The sequence below is a fragment of the Chrysemys picta genome, chromosome 3 (assembly GCF_011386835.1).
Source record: "Chrysemys picta bellii isolate R12L10 chromosome 3, ASM1138683v2, whole genome shotgun sequence".
Lineage (NCBI taxonomy): Eukaryota > Metazoa > Chordata > Testudines > Emydidae > Chrysemys > Chrysemys picta.
In genome coordinates this window covers 64,355,568-64,373,320 of record NC_088793.1, presented here as the reverse complement: position 1 = coordinate 64,373,320, position 17,753 = coordinate 64,355,568, and the positions used below count along the sequence as shown (strand labels likewise).

The following is a 17,753-nucleotide window of genomic DNA, read 5'->3' as shown; positions in this document are numbered from 1 at the left end:
GAACACGAAGGTGGCAAAATCTACAGATGATACAAAGTTACTCAAGATAGTTCAAAACTGACGGCAAAGAGTTACAAAGGGATCGCATTAACCTGGGTGACTTGGCAACAGAATGGCAGATGAAATTCAATGTTGGTAAGTGCAAAGTAATGCACATTGGAAAAAATAATCCCAACTGTACATAAAAAATGATGGGGATGTAAATTAGCTTTTACACTTAAGAAAAAGATCTTGAAATCATTGTGGATAGTTCTCTGAAAACTTCCACTCAATGTGCAGTCAAAAAAGCTAACAATGTTAGAATCCCTTAGGAAAAGGGATAGATAATAAGACAAAATATCTTAACACCACTATATAAATCAATGGTATGCCCACACCTTGAATACTGCATGCAGTTCTGGTCGCCCCATCTCAAAAAAAGATATATTAGAATTGAAAAAGGTGCAGAGAAGGACAACAAAAATAATTAGGGGTATAGAACATCTTGCATATGAGGAAAGATTAGAAAGACTAGGACTGTTCATCTTAGAAGAGAGTCAACTAAGGGGGATATGATGGAGGTCTATAAAATTATGAATGGTGTAGAGAAAGTAAATAGAGAAGTGTTATTTCCCCCTTCACAAAACGTAAGAACTAGGTGTCACCAGATGAAATTAATCGACAGCAGGTTTAAAAACAAACAAAAGGAAGTACTTCTTCACACAACGCAGCCAACCTGAGGAACACACTGCTATGGGATGTTATGAAAACAAAGCATAACTGAGTTCCAAAAAATAATTAGATAAGTTCTTGATGGACAATGGCTATTACCCAAGATGGTCAGGGATGCAACCTCATGCTCCAGATATCCCTAAACCTCTGACTGCCAGAAGCTGAGGCTGGACGACAAGGGATGGATCACTCAAAATTGCTCTATTCTGTTCATTCCCTCTGAAGCATCTGGCTCTGGTTGCTATCAGAAGACAGGATAGTGGGCTAGATGGCCCATTGATCTGAACCAGTACGGCTGTTCTTACATACTGCGGAATGCATAGCAGTACCCAAAGCACCGAGTACTTGTGAGTGTACAGCACCATAGAACTCACAAGTACAAGAAAACACCCAGTTGGATGTGTAAACATACAGCACACATTGAATAATTCATAGTTTCAGTGAAATGCAGTGTAATGATGATAAATGCACAACAAGCAACAAAAAAGGCATAGGTTCACTAAAAGACAGTGTTATACACCTCTACCTCGATATAATGCTGTCCTCAGGAGCCAAAAAATCTTACCGCGTTATAGGTGAAACTGCGTTATATCGAACTTGCTTTGATCCACCGGAGTGCGCATCTCCGCCCCCCCAGAGCACTGCTTTACCGCGTTGTATCTGAATTCGTATTAGATCAGGTCGTGTTATATCGGGGTAGAGGTGTATGTATAAATGTACACCAAGCACTACATAATTCCTAACAGCCCACAAACCTTCAGGGTACAAGTACAGCCAAGCATACGACATTAATGCAGCTGACCGTTAAATTATGCTTACAAACTCTCCCTCAACTACATAACTCCACTTTGTGCTCCATCTCCACCCTCAACCCCAGCAGCAGCTTTTACCTCACAGGTATTATGCAGGACACAACAAGCAACTATAATAATTGGATCTCAATGAGAAAAATATCCCAATCTCATGAGTAAAAATTTCAATACCACCAATGATAATCTGCCAATCAGGAAAGAATCACAGAATCATAGAAGATTAGGGTTGGAAGAGACCTCAGGAGGTAATCTAGTCCAACGCCCTGCTCAAAGCAGGACCAACACCAACTAAATCATCCCAGCCAGGGCTTTGTCAAGCCGGGCCTTAAAAACCTCTAAGAATGGAGATTCCATCATCTCCCTAGGTAAACCATTCTAATGCTTCACCACCCTCCTAGTGCTTCATCTCCCTCCTAGTGAAATAGTGTTTTCTAATATCAACCTAGACCTCCCCCACCGCAACTTGAAACCATTGCTCCTTGTTCTGTCATCTGCCACCACTGAGAACAGCTGAGCTCCATCCTCTTTGGAACCCCCCTTCAGGTAGTTGAAGGCTGCTATCAAATCCCCCCCTCACACTTCTCTTCTGCAGACTAAACAAGCCCAGGTCCCTCAGCCTCTTCTCGTAAGTCATGTACCCCAGCCCCCTGATCATTTCCGTTGCCCTCCGCTGGACTCTCTCCAATTTGTCCACATCCTTTCTGTAATGGGGGGGACCAAAACTGGATACAATACTCCAGATGTGGCCTCACCAGTGCCGGGAATAATCACTTCCCTCGATCTGCTAGCAATGCTCCTACTAATGCAGTCCAATATGCTGTTAGCCTTCTTGGCAACAAGGGCACACTGCTGACTCATATCCAGCTTCTCATCCACTGTAATCCCCAGGTCCTTTTCTACAGAATTTCTGCTTAGACAGTCAATCCCCAGCCTTTAGCGGTGCATGGGATTCTTCCGTCCTAAGTGAAGTACTCTGCACTTGTCCTTGTTGAACCTCATCAGATTTTTTTTGGCCCAATCCTCCAATTTGTCTAGGTCACTCTGGACTCTATCCCTACCCTCCAGCGTATCTATCTCTCCCCCCAGCTTAGTGTCATCTGCAAATGTCCCTGCTTAAAACTTTCTGAATAGTCCTTTGTTCTTAAAAATGCAAGCATCATGCACCTTCCCTGGTTAGCCAACACTGATATTGGTGAAGTGTCCCCAAGTGTCCACCAACACTTGAATCGTTGTAGAAAAGTGGCCCTTTCTGTTGACGTACTCTGTGGTAGGTGAGTGCCAAAATAGGGATGGGTGTGCTATAGCCCCACTGCAGTTCAGAACTCTATTACTGCAAATCCATCCATTACGTCCTGCTCGTCGCTGAGAGTCGCAATCCTGCGTACCTCTTCCTGCTTGTGCTGCTAAGAGGAACAGGGCCAGGTTCCTGCATGCCTGGCTGTGCTGGAGCCACTACAGGCGTGAAGAAGGCCCAACAGAATAAAGAAGCAGAACGTGAAGCCACTATGCTTCTTTCTCCCACAGCACCTCAGAATAAATCCTCTGATTCTGTGCCATTGCTTTCCAGCAGCTGGAATCAATGCATTTACGAGGGACAATAAAAGGTGGTTGCCACATCTGCCCTGTGATTAGGGGAATGACCACAGGACAGAGGCAGTAGCAATTTAAAATCTTCCCTCAGCTGCACTGACATCATCTTTCACACAGAACTGATGGCTCTGGTCCCTGCCTGAATTCACTAGATCCCTCTCTGCTGTAGTGGCCCCACAGGAGAGCCCGGCAATGATTCTCAGTTCAGCAGCACAGCAGGGAGCAGAAAGAGAAACACACCAACCAGTGAGCTCATATAATTTTCCATGAACCACATCAAGAGCAACTTCTAGCCTCTACCACTGTTCTTCCTCTTCTGCAAACTGATCCAGCTCCCAAGAGCAGCAAAACAGCTCAAAAGATGAACAGCTAAGGAAGGGTAGGAACTGAGCCATAAAGATGGTATTAAATAAAGGTAAAAGCCTAGGAGTATCAAAACCTTGGTCCCCCTCCAGATGTGAGCTAGGATGTAATCTACAGTACATTTGTGATAAATGATGTTCTCAGAAATTCTCAGAGCAAAAAAAGATAATACCCCTGAAAGGCAGTTTCTGGTAAAGAAAAATGAAATGGACATAATTTATATTTCAAGACACACCTGAAGACTGTCTACCTGAAAATCAGCAGGTGGCTATGATGTACACTCCAACTGCCTTTACTTAGCCAGGACAGTTCCTCAGTCCAGCGTCTTTCTGTTACAAGGCTGGTTTCTGTTTGTCTCATATATGTATTGGAAGGCATAATTATATTATTTTTAACAAGACCCCTTCCCTAATCATAAAGAGTAATTCCCACTGGTCTCTTTTGACTCTTCATGTTTTTACTGGTCAATTCTTCATTCCAATATGAATACAAAACTTTTACGGACTTTGGAATCAGGACTTCACGACTTATGATTTACAAATACTGAAGTCAGTGGGAGTTGGATCAGGTGCTTAATATGGATTTGAGTACCTAACTTTGACACCCATATTTTAAAATCTTGGCCAATTTTTGAACAGCTTCTCTAAAACACACACTAAATAATTAAACACAAAAAAAAAGAGACAAATAAATATAAAGATGGATCCCATAATGTAAAATGCATCAATTTATATTGAGTACACACTTACACACACACACACACACACACACGTAAATTACATTTTATTGGAGCACACTACATACAAGAAACATTTTTACCTGCTGCTCTGTAAAGTATTTTAGGTTCAAAGAATATGCAGGGGTTTTTATCTTCTATGCACGATAGTAATAGTCCTTTGGCCTGAAGAGGACTTCTTGGAATAACAACCTGTAAAAATTATTTATAAAAACTGATTAAAAATATAATTCACCTATTTAAGAATTAGATACAGATATAATATTAGGTTAGCAGGCCACTCGAGTTTACACAAATACTTACATAAAATCCGCTAAGGTCAGACTTTACCAAATCATTGTTTAAAGATTAAAAACAGCTCAGAATGTTTTTCCTTTTCTACATTGGGTTAAGTTGTGCCGCTTCCTAGTTTAAAAAACTGACTAGAAGAGACTAATGATGAATATCAGGAGCAAGCAAAGCACGAAAAACAAAACCGGGATTTTCATCTGAACATTTGCCGAACCATCACTAGCTGTTGGAAACGCTACCTGTTGCTATATATGTGTTGCACTCTATCTTGTTTCATTTTTTCTAAAAGTGCAGCTATTGCTATTAACAATAAAAAAAAAATCTTTGTTTATGCCTGATTTAGCAAAGCACTTATACGCGTGCTTAAATCCATCCCTCATCAACATCATCAGTGTGGCAAAATTTAAGCACAAGCTTGGGGGTTTTGCTGAATCAGGGCCTATATTTAGGAGGCTTATTTTAAGTTTAACAGTAATTACAACTGAAAGGTTTTCTCTATTCTTAAATGCTACTACAGTGACCATTTCTAAATAATGTGGAAATTCCTATCTGCTACAAGACTCTTTCTTAAAAAAAAAATTCTTAATCCTTGTAAGGCTGAAACATTTATACCACAAATACAGTATGTTCAATATTTAGACTTTAAAGAGATAGACTTTAATGCACAATACTCAAAACCTTTACTAGTATTCTTGATATGTACCATACTCAAAAGTGATACCACGCAAATCAGTGAAATTTACATAATCTCACCGTTTAGCAGAAATTATTTCACTTAATGTCAAATAAGAGCAATTGCTTTGCTTTAAGTAACGAGTAGTCAATCAGGATGAAAATTATTTAAAGTATGCTAACACGGGTAGTAAAATCAAATTATGTTACTTAAAGTGCTTTTTTGGTTCTTGAAAGTATTATCTTCCCCTCAAAATAGACCTGGAACAGTCCTCCTCTCTGCAGTGGGTCAGACATTGAGGAATTTTGCTCACATAAGGTAGTTTGGATTGTCCAGTTGGCACTTGTGCTATCATGGGAGCTCTCTTATCATTTACTTGAGAGGGGAAAACCAGAAATGGTGAAAGTCCAACAACTTTTATTAGAGTAAAACTTTATTTCACTGTAAGATAAAGGAATGACATTTGCAATCAGCAAGGTGTTTTCCTCAGAGAACAGTGTTTCAAAACAAAACAAAGGGTTAATGCAATCAAGAAGTAAACAGAAAAATCCTCCAGGATGAGGTTCAACCACATCCTATAACCTCTACCATCCTAAAGGCATTATTCCCTTTTCTGACTCCCAACCACTCATTCTTATAGCCCTTTCTCTAAATATCCATGCAAGGGTAGCAAGAGCTGAGTACATTTCATGTACCATACGCTTTGGCTCTCACACTTGAAGAAATATGGTATAGAAACCAATATCAATACTGGATAGTCTACTAACATGTATGGCTAGTTTTTTTTAAATTAGGCAGGTGCAGTTACCCAACTACACATAGGTGTGCACATACCCAATGTTCGCACGCACACAAGCCATTTATTTGTATATGCACATAACCAATTAGATACCTACCACACGAGGCTATCTGTATACACAGACAATTGATTCACAAGTTCATTCTGGTATCTGGATGCATACATTAGATATGTGCAACTGCAGTTCTGCAACTCATGAACCTAACCTTGAAGATCTGGTCCTCACACAATTACAGCAATATAGTGCTATGTTGAAATGGAAGGACCTTTGATACCCAAATCTAGACTGACGGAAAAGGGAAAAGAAATGAAGAAGGAAGGGAGAGGAAGAAAATTACACTAAGATTATAACATTCTAATATTCACTTCTGATTGCTGACTCTTTCAGCTGGAAGTATGGAGGCTGTGACACTAGTTTAATTTGCACTGGATTGGGAAGTAAAATTCTGTCCAATGCAGTGAATCAAGGATCTCAGAGTTTATCCAGAATACAGATTTAGACACAGTTGCACAATCTAGTAACTTTAATTACAGCAAATTTAAATATTTTCATGTGATAATTGATCCATTACTAAAATTTAACAAAGCAAAGCAATTGAAACAGGGTCTGACGGGGGGAGTATTGGGCAACCTTAATTATAGATAGTGCTATCAGCTCTACCTATAATAATTTGCATATAATCATTAACTTAAATTTTTAAAAAATTGTGTATGGATTTAGTGCTGGTGAAATGTCTTCGAGTAACAATTTAAGACTGTTAACATCTCAAAAATGCAAATTCTGCCTTAACTCTGAACTTAATGCAATTTTTTAAGCATTAACAGATATTGTTGGGGTGTCAGAAGAGTGGGTTGACTCCTGCTCAAGGTTCTTAAATTTATTATAATGTGGTAACTTTTCACTCAAAGTTTTTCTAGACGACAAGAGCATTATCTGCCCCTCTCCAATGAGCTTGAAGATCTCTGTGATCAAGTGACTGAAATTCACATCAGCTTTTCAAGTTTATCCTGAACATTAAGCTGCTGCAAATTTGCATCTGATTGTTTTTAATGAATTATATAAAAAGTAGCAATTTAAAATAAATTCAATTTGCCTTAAGGGAATTTGCCAGCAGAGCATCTGAAACTAACGCAAATAATGTGCTCTGATAAGTTTATGATGGTAGTGTTCCCTATTTAAATGTGCAGTAATCATTTAAACACAGTTCTAAAATGCAGTAGGACCCACACCACATATGTTTTTGCTGCTATTCAAGAAGGGCAGGTTGTCAGTTCATACAGGGGAAAAAGCAAAGAAAACATGCTATAACTATAATAGGGAGTCCTGTTTTAACTCTCGTAGATACTCTGAATAAATACAAGGATCCCTATAATTATTATACTGTACCATTGTTAATTTTCTGTCTACAATGGGAAGAAAAAAAGACATGGAACTCAGTAGAACCGCACTTCACAGTTTTGTTTAAACATGATCACTTCTGTTCTGTACAGAGAACCTTAAGCCACTATGGAAAGTCAGGGTATGCTACTGGGTCATTTACTTCAAGAGTGTTCTTTTGCATGGTAAGTGGGCAAGTAATACTCTGCTTTGCAAAAGGTATTAAATGTTTCACTCCCTAATGTGAAGAAAATCTATAGGTTAACCAGATATAATTGTGACGTTGTGCAGTCTATATGGTTTTATAAAAATATAAGTGAATATAATGTAACTGAGATATGCTTCATGCAAAAGGTCTCTTGTAAGGTATCATTACAAAGCTCATAATCTACTGAGTGTGATCATCCTATTTGTAGAAATGTACCACTCTTGTATCTAAAACTAGAAATATAAAACATAACTCTGAGGGCCTATTGTAATTATGTAAAGTGTGGGCCATCAAGGATGGTTTGGAATCTTGATGACTCCCATTGTCTTCAGATGGCTGTATTTACCTGTGAGTCTTCCTGTATATGTGTGTGCTGGCAAGTGAGTAATGAAGTCTTGCAGTGACATGTGATCATGTCACCTGAACTGGAATCCATCTTTAACCTGGTGCTTTTCCAGTGGGGGGGGGGTGGAAACCCAGAGGGACAAAGAGTTCCCGCCTTATGCAAAAGATATATAAAGGGATGGAAGAGAACAAAAGAGAGAGAGGAGCCATCACGAAGAATCCCCTAGCTATCACCTGAGCTGCAACAAGAGCTGTACCAGGGGAAAGAATTGTGCCCAGGCCTGGAAGGTGTCCAGTCTGAGAAAAAACTTACTGAAGCATCTCTGAGGGTGAGATTATCTGTATTCAGTTTGATTAGGCATAGATTTGCCAATTTTATTTTATTTTGCTTGGTGACTTACTTTGTTCTGTCTGTTACTACTTGGAACCACTTAAATCCTACTGTCTGTATTTAATAAAATCACTTTTTATTTAGTAATTTACTTTTATTTAGTAATTACAGCTGTGCATATCTCTCTATCAGTGTTATAGAGGGTGAACAATTTATGAGTTTGCCCTGCATAAGCTTTATGCAGGGTAAAACGGATTTATTTGGGTTTAGACCCCATTGGGAGTTGGGCATCTGGGTGCTAAAGACAAGCACACTACTGTGAGCTGTTTTCAGGTAAACTTGCAGCTTTGGGACAAGTGATTCAGACCCTGGGTCTGTGTCTGGAGCCAGACAGGAGTGTCTGGCTCAGCAAGACAGGGTGCTGGAGTCCTGAGCTGGCAGGGAAAACAGAAGCAGAGGTAGTCTTTGCACATCGGGTGGCAGCTCCCAAGGGGGTTTCTGTGATCCAACCTGTCACAATAATACCACAATTTTCAGACACTGCCCTTTTGCTCTTTCACAGGTTTTTAAAATCTTTCTTGAGAGGACTCTTTTTTGGAAAAGCATGATGATACAAGGAAATAATGTTGACTACACACGCATCACTCATTCCTTCTCCACAGCCATTCTCAAGAAAGGTTTTTTAAAGAGTGTATAGACAAGGTGAGCAAGGAGATATCTTTTATTGAGTCAGTCACCTATAGTTAGCTGCCATTTTTTTATTTTCTGCACATGCACTATTTCAATTGGTACCATGTCTTTTACATTCTGGAAGAATTCTTTTCCTTTATTATTTTTTCTTTTAAAGGAAAGTGGGAGGATATCATTTCCTTTCCTTTAGATCAACCTAAATAATCTATCGTTCGTATGCACCCTGTTCTCCAAATCAGATACTCTTAAGAAGGGACTCCCAATAATCTTTAGAATAGTCTCAACATTTTGAAAGGTATCTTGTGCTTTAATAAATGGCTACTGGTAAAAGATAAATGGGAAAAAACACACATGGCCAAATAACAGGAATCAGTCTGGAATAAGTTTTTTTGCATGACAAAAAGCAGCAGTTTGAAAGTAATATCACTGAAAATGCCAGCTTGTTTAAACTACTGATCCATCAAAACAGAAAGATGCTTGCAGGTTGAGAGAAAGATGGGTCTGGCTTTAGGGAATTAATATTCAAGTGTCCATCTTGGATGGAAGCAACATCATATCTTGAGTTGGACACCTTGCTGATTTTCTTCCCCTGACTTCCTAAGGTGTCCATGTTCTCCCTATTGGAAGTTAAAATACTGTATTCATTTTTGGTACTGCATTCTTTTTGGAATAGTTATCTTAACCTGATGCTTGTATTGCAGTTTGTCTTTTGTTCAGTGTTACGATTCTGTTAATTCCCCAGATCTGTGCTAACAGAGAAATTTCTCTCACCAACATATGCAATGCTTCATTCACCCTAGCAACAAAACAAAACAAAAATCAATCCCCAGCTCCTTGTGTCAGTCATGAAATAATAAGAATCTAACGGTCATAAAGCACAAAGCACCTGAGTCTCTTCCTCATACATTCCCAATGAAAACTGTTGTAGGGACAGTTCTACATGCTCCTGTTTTGAAGAGGTTTTGTGTCAAATGTAGACCAGAGACATTATTTCTTGATGTCTCTGAGACACTTCTGGGATATCAGAATGAAATCCAATATACAAAAATAAAATGCATTCCCACCCTGAACCAGCTGTATCTAATAAAAGTAAGAATTTTTTTTTTTTTTTTAGGTGAAGGGAACAAGGGGTGGGGAAGGGTTCCCAGCAAGAAATACTATACCTAATCTGATGCTCGTGAGATACAAAAACATGTTGGGATTATCTCTGTACACCAGAGAAAATAAGGAACAGCTGTGATTTTTTTTAAATGACATACGAACACCGCTTTTGCTTCAGAAATCTTTCAATTAATCAAGTGAAGAAACACTTCCTCTGTGCTAAGGGCTGGAGGCTGTGTAACCCAAGGGTATGAACCTATAGGTAAAAATTAACTCGAGAGAAATGGAGTTAGAAATGGTGATATCCTAGCACAGCAATATTTATTTGAGTTAGCCCACATTACAGCGTTTATGAAAATATACAACTAGTCAGGTTTCATCTCTCTTCCACCTCGCATATGTGAATATCACATCACACATTTGGGAAGGGAAGAAAAAGGAAACACACGCGACTTAAAAATTATTTACTTTGCTGTTTCTTCTCTAAAAATATTGCAACCTAAACCTTATTTTAATTAACTATTGTAGTTAAGGACGTACAGATGCATAAAAACTGGGAAATTAAGAGATTCCAAATCTACTATACACTGGCCATAGAGTAGATATTGGTATGTTAAATGTATGCCTTCAGAGTGATATGGTACATTAATACAAGATACCACATATGCTTACTGGGGACAAGTTACGATTACCTGAATGCTGTGCATTCTCAACAATAACATTGAACTTAATGTAGTCTTCAATTAATACACATCTATGTTCATTACCAGATATTTTGTGTGCACGCTTTTCTATGTGTTAATTTTAATTCAGTTTATGATTCAGAAAATTTAAAAAACCTTAACTGCCTTTGTTTTCCTTGTCCCTTTCCTCACTTGCTCCCAGACACACAGGTAGGTTCAAAGGATTAAATTCACCCAAAAAGAGTCTCTGAACCCTGTTTAGTCTCCTTTCTACAGACAGTATTTACTCTCGCTCATACTGTGAATTGTAATAAAGATTAAATATGAAGATTACTGTACCTTTATTCCTGGACAATGAGCAAAAAAAGCTTCTGGACTTTGAGAATGATATAGCGCACCATGACCTACGCAACCCCATGGTGCTCTTATCGTGAGACTTCCACAATTAAAAAGATCTCCAGAGCGATACCGATATTTTGCTGCTTCATTAACAATCTGAAAAAAGAGAATCATAATTTAAAAATCCTTCCTACACATTAGTAATATTCATTCCACTAACACAAGCTAGGTATACTTATACTGCTATACAAGTATACCTAGTATAAAATCCAAATATTCCTGTTTCCACCATCATGTCTTTTGTACTGGACCATCCTGTGTCTAAACTCTGGATGCCTTGCCCTGCAAGCTAAGTTCAACTTTTAGCCTGGACCTGTACGTTTCTGATTAAAGTATATACAAACATTAGTAAGGCTGCGAGTTTGTCACAGAGGTTGCGGAACTCACGGATTTCGTGACTTTCCGTGACCTCCGTGAAATTCCACAACTGCAGCGGCCAGTGTGCCTGACGCCAGAGCCAGCCGCACCAGCCACTGCTGGAGCCGCCCCACAGCCAGTGGCACTGGCTGCTGCTCAGTGGCCTGGTCCCCCCAGCGCAGCAGCCGCAAGGAGGTTGGGGGGAGAACAGAGCAGCACTGGCCCCAGAGCAGCTAAGATTTAGTCATGGGTATTTTTAGTAAAAGTCACAGACAGGTCACAGGCTGTGAATTTTTGTTTATTGCCCATGACCTGTCCATAATTTTTACTAAAAATACCCATGCTTAAATCTTAGCCTTAAACATTAAACATACTCATCACTGTGGACATATTTGCAAAAATCATAATCTAAAACTTGGTTCAGCTGATTATATTTTAATCCACCAGAAAAGCCATTCTCAACAGGCAATTTGTTTCCCTTTATTTCCCTAAACAACCTGTGATAGGTACTAACCTGATCAAATGCTGGAAAAATGTAGTCTGCAAATTGAATTTCTGCAATGGCTGTAGCTCCAGCAACTGCAACTCCAATACCAAATCCAACAATTCCTTGTTCACACAAAGGGGTATTGAAAACTCTGTCTTTACCTATAAAAAAAAAAAAAGAAGAGCTCCTTTAATACATCCAACTGTAAAATACATTCACCTTTTGTCCCCAGACGTATACAATTTACAATATGCCTAATAGATTGACAAGTACATGGCTCTGTGGATGGCTTGCATACACCTATAATAAGGGTTTACAACTCATTTACAAACATTAATTAAGCCTCACAAATACACCTGTAATGAAGGGAAGTATTATTACCCCCATTCTAGAAAAGAGTAAAACTACAAAAAGGAGAGACCATAGTCTAATTCCTGGTGGACCAAGTAATAGAAACCAAACTCCTAGAATATAAAATTCAAAGCACTGAGTGGAGAACAGGTGCAATGACCAAGTGGTGGTATGGTGCACTGACACGCTGGGCGGAAACAGGCTTCTTATACACTGCATCAAGTTCAAGCTACTGTACTCCAGGATCTTCACGGCTATGACCCTTCCTAACTGGCCACCCTCATCCTCTACTGCATTTCCCTCACCCAATGATGTAAAACTTGACCACTTCTCCCATAACCATCTTTACACGTTCCTGCAAACTGCCCCATGAACAAAACTACTTCCCTAAGCTGATGTAGAAGGCCACTACCCTCTCCTCCTTCAATTCCCTCTTCAATACCCATCATAAAAAAAAAATTCGTCATCTAGTAAAAGAGAGCACAACAGGGTAGCTAGGTTCTTCTGATGACCCACCCTGTTAGCAGCAGTTGCAACTCTGAGCAAGCTAATAGAGAAGCTAGTTAAAGGGCAAATATAAGCTCACCTAGACCCATCGAAATCTGCATTCAGGCCAAGATCTGAAGTTGGAACTGCTTTTAATTGCACTGATGGATGATCTCTTCTTGTTAATAGAAATCCTACTGGACCCCTCTGCAGCATTCAGTACTGTTGACCAGACCATACTGCTGTCTCATCTGAGAGATGTGGCACGGGTACAGATAAACACACTAAAGAGGTTTGAGTCCATTCTGGAGGGTGCACCCAACCAATAGCGATCACCACCACTAGACCACTCACTAATGGTTCCACAAGGATCAATTCTCTCTGTCCTTTGCAACATCTACATGTAACCACCAGGTGAATTGATCAGATAACATGGATTCAAGTGCCAGCAGTATGCAGATGACATACAGTTCTACCTATCCCTCACCACATATGACCACACCTCTACCACCAAGATGGCCCAGTATCTGAATGAGATCATTTTATGGATGAAGAACAGTTGGCTGAAACTGAACCCGAGCAAAACAGAGATGATGCTGGGAGGCAGAGGAAAGCATTTTGAATACTTCACAGAGCAGTCCCTTTTGGTTGAAGGTACACACCCACAACCGGTCAAGTCATTCTGTAGTTTCAGAACACTCCTCAATTCCTCCTGATGCCACGCTCTGACACAAAAGCATATGCAAGTAATGCTTTCTCTCCTCTCAGAGGGGCTAGATGATTCCATCCCATCCTGACAGATGATACCCTGGCCTCAGTTAGTCTACGTCACCTCTTGGCTAGACTACAGCAATACGATATATTTAATGTATGTAGAGGCACTTCTACAGAACTTGCTACCGTAGCTGTCAAAAAAAAAAGTGTCAAGCTTAGAAAATGTCCGTATTTGCTGAATTCCCACCCCCCCAAAATATGTAAATAAGAGCACAGTTAGGTAAACATACATTTTTAGTATGCAGTTCATTTGCTAGTCATCCATCTTCCTGTTACCAAAAAGACTGAAATCATTACTTTGTGAGATACAATTCTCAGCAAGGATCTCAAAACCAATTTTACATTTGAAAAAGTTAGTGACCCAGCTCAAGAAGAGTTATAGACATAAATCTCTGGACATGCCTCATAACCACCTCTCAGTTATCATCACCCCTTACTTAGCCTTCCAAAATGATTCAATATTATGTCATGAGACCAAAGGCAAAGTGCTGGTAAATATGATGAAGATATTATCATTCCCTTTACCACTATGTCCCCTTCAGTCTTAACACATTGAGATTATACAATATTTCAGCTATGAGGGGGGAAAATGTCTAAACCCATCCAATTTCTTTAATGAGATGTAAGGAAAACACTGCCAAAAATAGCATTTTAAACAAGATACATACCTACAGTTTGATATTATTTTCTTACTTTTTGCTATTTACAGCTTGATCCTAAGAGGCCCTGAACACCCACAGCTCCCACTGAAATGAATGGGAGTCAATTAGGCACCATACCTCAAGATCAAGTACAGCACTGAACAAGTTGCTGGTGTTAAACAAAGATGAAAAGTATACAGAATTATGCCCACTAGGAATATGATTAAGACACACTAGTCCTTTAACATAGGTAACTGCCATCAGATGAGAGAGAGACAAGGTGGGTAAGGTAATATCTTTTATTGAGCCAACTTCTGTTGGTGAGACAAGCTTCTGAGTTTACACAGAGCTCTTCTTCAGATCTGGGAAACTTACTCAGAGTGTCACAGCTAAATAAAAGGTAGGACAGATTTTTTAGGATAAGCAGTTAACATAGTTCAAGGAGCCATTCAAGGTGACACAGAGGGAAAAGGAAAGGGCAGGAAAGTCAGCTGGGGTGGGGGAAGAGGTTGGCAGGATCTGCTATCACTTTGAGTAGGTGGGTCCTTGTCTGTGGGAAACTTGCTTCCGATCATGAACTTGGAGAGACTGGGGGGTTGTTTGAGGGCCAGAAGTGCGGGTTCAGAAAAGATTTCTTTCAGGATGGGGTCCCCAACAAGTATGGGTTCTAATTGTTTGAGGATATACCCTAGGTGTTCCAGTGTGGGATGGTAGGAGACATCTAGGGGTGTGCAGTCAGAGAGGGTTTTATTTCTGTATTGAAGCAGGTTCTCTTGGGGTATCTGGGTGGCCCATTCCACGATGCAATCTACTTCTTAGGTAGGGAGTGTCCTTGTTTGGTGAAGGTGGTTTTAAGTGTGTTAAGGTGTATATCCTGGACTTTCTCCTTGGAGCATATTCTGTGGTATCTGAGTGCCTGGCCGTAAATAACCGATTTCCTAGTGTGTCTGGGGTGATTAATGGACCCATCAAGGTAGGTGTGGTGATCCACGGATTTCTTGTATATATTTGTCTGCAGGGTTTCATTGCTGAAGCTGATTGGGGTGTCTAAGAAGTTGAGGCTGGTGTGAGAGGGTTCCAAGGAGAGTTTAGTGGATTGAGGTGTTTGTTGAAGTTGTGGAGGAAATCTATGAGGAAGTTTTAAGTCGTCCGTCCAGAAGATGAAAATATTCACATATCTCAGGTATATAATTGATTTTGTGGTGCATTCATCCAGAAATTCTTCTTCAATGTGTCTCATGAAGAGGTTGGCATATTGGGGAGCCATCCTAGTGCCCATGGCTGTTTCCATGGTTTGGACAAAGTGTTTGGTATTGAATGTAAAATTTTTATCGGTGAGGATGAAATGGATGTGTTTGGTGATGTGTTTGGGCTGAGTATCTGAGGGTTGTCCATTGTCTTGTAAATATCTGAAGCAGGTAGAGCTGCCGTCATTCTGAAGGATGATGCTATATAGGGTAATGATGTCCATGATGGCGAGGATGGTTTTCTGAGGGAGATCATTAATGTTGTGGAGTAAGTTGGGTGTGTCCTGGAGGAAGCTGGCCTGTTATAGAAACCATCCTAAAACCGCTCACCAGACGAGTCCAAATATTCCTTCAGTAAAAATGCTGTGGCCAGATATGACAGGTCTGCCTGGGCTCTCATTTGTGTATCTTGGAAAGCATGCAGAAGTCCCTGAGGTGGTGTGATATATCCAGAGTACAATCTAGACTGATTAACAACTGTGACACCTCAGCCTTCTTATCTGGGTCCCCTTTACACTGCTTTGCTGCTGTAGCTACCAATCCTGGTCTCCTCTCTCACAGCCTCCAGCATGTAAATCACTCCCAGATATATTGTGTGAGTGCTGCAGCCAGCCACTCTTGAATTACACGCAGGGTAACAATAGCACATTCCCAGTCCCAGATTTGTCCCCAGAAACGTGTGACTTGAACTGCCCAGCCTTCTTCTGGACAATACAAGGTCATATAAAGTCCACCATTTTATTAATAGAAATGATAGGAACAAATCCTGTTATGCCAAATGGATTTTCCCAAACTCTTCAATTCAAATAAACTTGTTTTATTGTTTTATCTAAACCAGTGTATTAACTACAAAGAGAGATTTTAAGTGAACACAAGTAAAGAGACATAAAAGCCAGAATTGGTTACAAGAAAAATAAAAGTAAAACACAACTAATGACTAACTTAAACTAGGATAAATTCAAAACAAGGTCTCGCTCACCACATGTTTCAGCAGTTCTACTGGCTGAACATCTATCAGTCAGGATCCCTCCCCCCAGTCCAACGTTGCTTCCTTTGTTCTTCAGATGTCATGAATGCTGTGGGCAGAGAGAAAGAGAAAGATCATTTGCAGCATCCTCCCCTCCCCTTTCTATAGCCCTTCTCCAGCTGGGAGCGGGGTGCTAGGCACTGTCCTTGGAAAGGAACTCTATGCTGTTCGTTTGCTAAGATGTAGATTTTCACCCATGACCCAAGTGGCTATTCATTGGCTGAAAAAGGGACATCACCTGCTATTTGATCTTGTTTACACCTGGCTGAGGCATCAGCTTGCCCTTCGTCTTGGAGGAAGAGACAGTTACCTTTTCCGTAACTGGTGTTCTTTGAGAGGTGTTGCTCATGTCCATTCCATATTAGATGTGTGTGCTCGCCACATGCACTGGTGCCGGAAGGTCTTCCCTCAGTAGTATCCATAGGGGACCAGCTCTGGTGCCCCCTGGCATGGCGCCTGCATGGCATGGTATAAGGGGCGCCACCAGCTCCTCCCACCCTCTGTTCCTTTTTGCCAGAAACTCCAACAGTAGGGAAGAAGGGCGGGTTATAGAATGGACATGAGCAACACATCTTGAAGAACACCAGTTACGGAAAAGGTAACTGCCTTTTCTTCTTCGAGTGCTTGCTCATGTTCATTCCATATTCGGTAACTCCAAAGCAGTACCCCTGGAGGTGGGTAGGAGTTCACGGACCTATTGATTGCAACACAGCTCTGCCAAATCCAGCGTCACCTCTGGCCTGCTGAGCGATGGCATAATGCACCGTGAACATGTGGACAGAGGACCACATTGCTGGTCTACAGATGTCCTGGATAGGGATGTGCGCCAGGAAGAGCTCCGAAGATGCCTGTGCTCTCGTCAAGTGGGCTCTGACAATCAGTAGCTTGTAACAGATCCTTATGCACAAAGTGATCCAATTGGATATCCTCTGCGAGGACACCGGAAGGCCCTTCATTCTAAATAAAAAGCCAAGGCCCTTCGGACATCCAGCGCGTGAAGACGCCTCTCTTCACTGGTCTTGTGCGGTTTCGAACAGAACACTGGAAGGAAGATGTCCTGGCTCATATGGAAGGTGGCTACCACCTTCAGCAGGTAACCCAGATGGAGCCGCAGCTGATCCTTGTCTTTGTAGAAGTCAGCGTATGGCGGTTCTGAGGTCAAGGCTTTAATTTCAGAGACCCGTCCTGCCGACGTCACCGCCACCAGGAAAGCAACCTTCCATGACAGGTGGGCAAAGGAGCAGGAACCCAGCGAGTCAAAGGGTGGGCACGT

The 17,753-nt window shown here is 40.7% G+C and overlaps 1 protein-coding gene across 3 annotated transcripts in view; it reads right to left on the bottom strand.

Annotated features, from left to right (window-relative positions):
- The window catches only part of BCKDHB (branched chain keto acid dehydrogenase E1 subunit beta), a 268,552-nt gene that overhangs the window by 198,983 nt on the left and 51,816 nt on the right, over positions 1 to 17,753 (bottom strand). For all 3 annotated transcript variants that reach the window (XR_010599499.1, XM_065588086.1, XM_005299605.5), the window contains exons 4-6: positions 11,982 to 12,115; positions 11,051 to 11,206; positions 4,296 to 4,404 (exon numbers count right to left, since the gene is read on the bottom strand). Coding sequence is in view for 2 of the 3 variants with exons in the window: in XM_065588086.1 (XP_065444158.1) it covers positions 4,296 to 4,404; positions 11,051 to 11,206; positions 11,982 to 12,115 (399 nt within the window). In the remaining variant the exon portion in view is untranslated. The remainder of the gene's footprint in view (positions 1 to 4,295; positions 4,405 to 11,050; positions 11,207 to 11,981; positions 12,116 to 17,753) is intronic.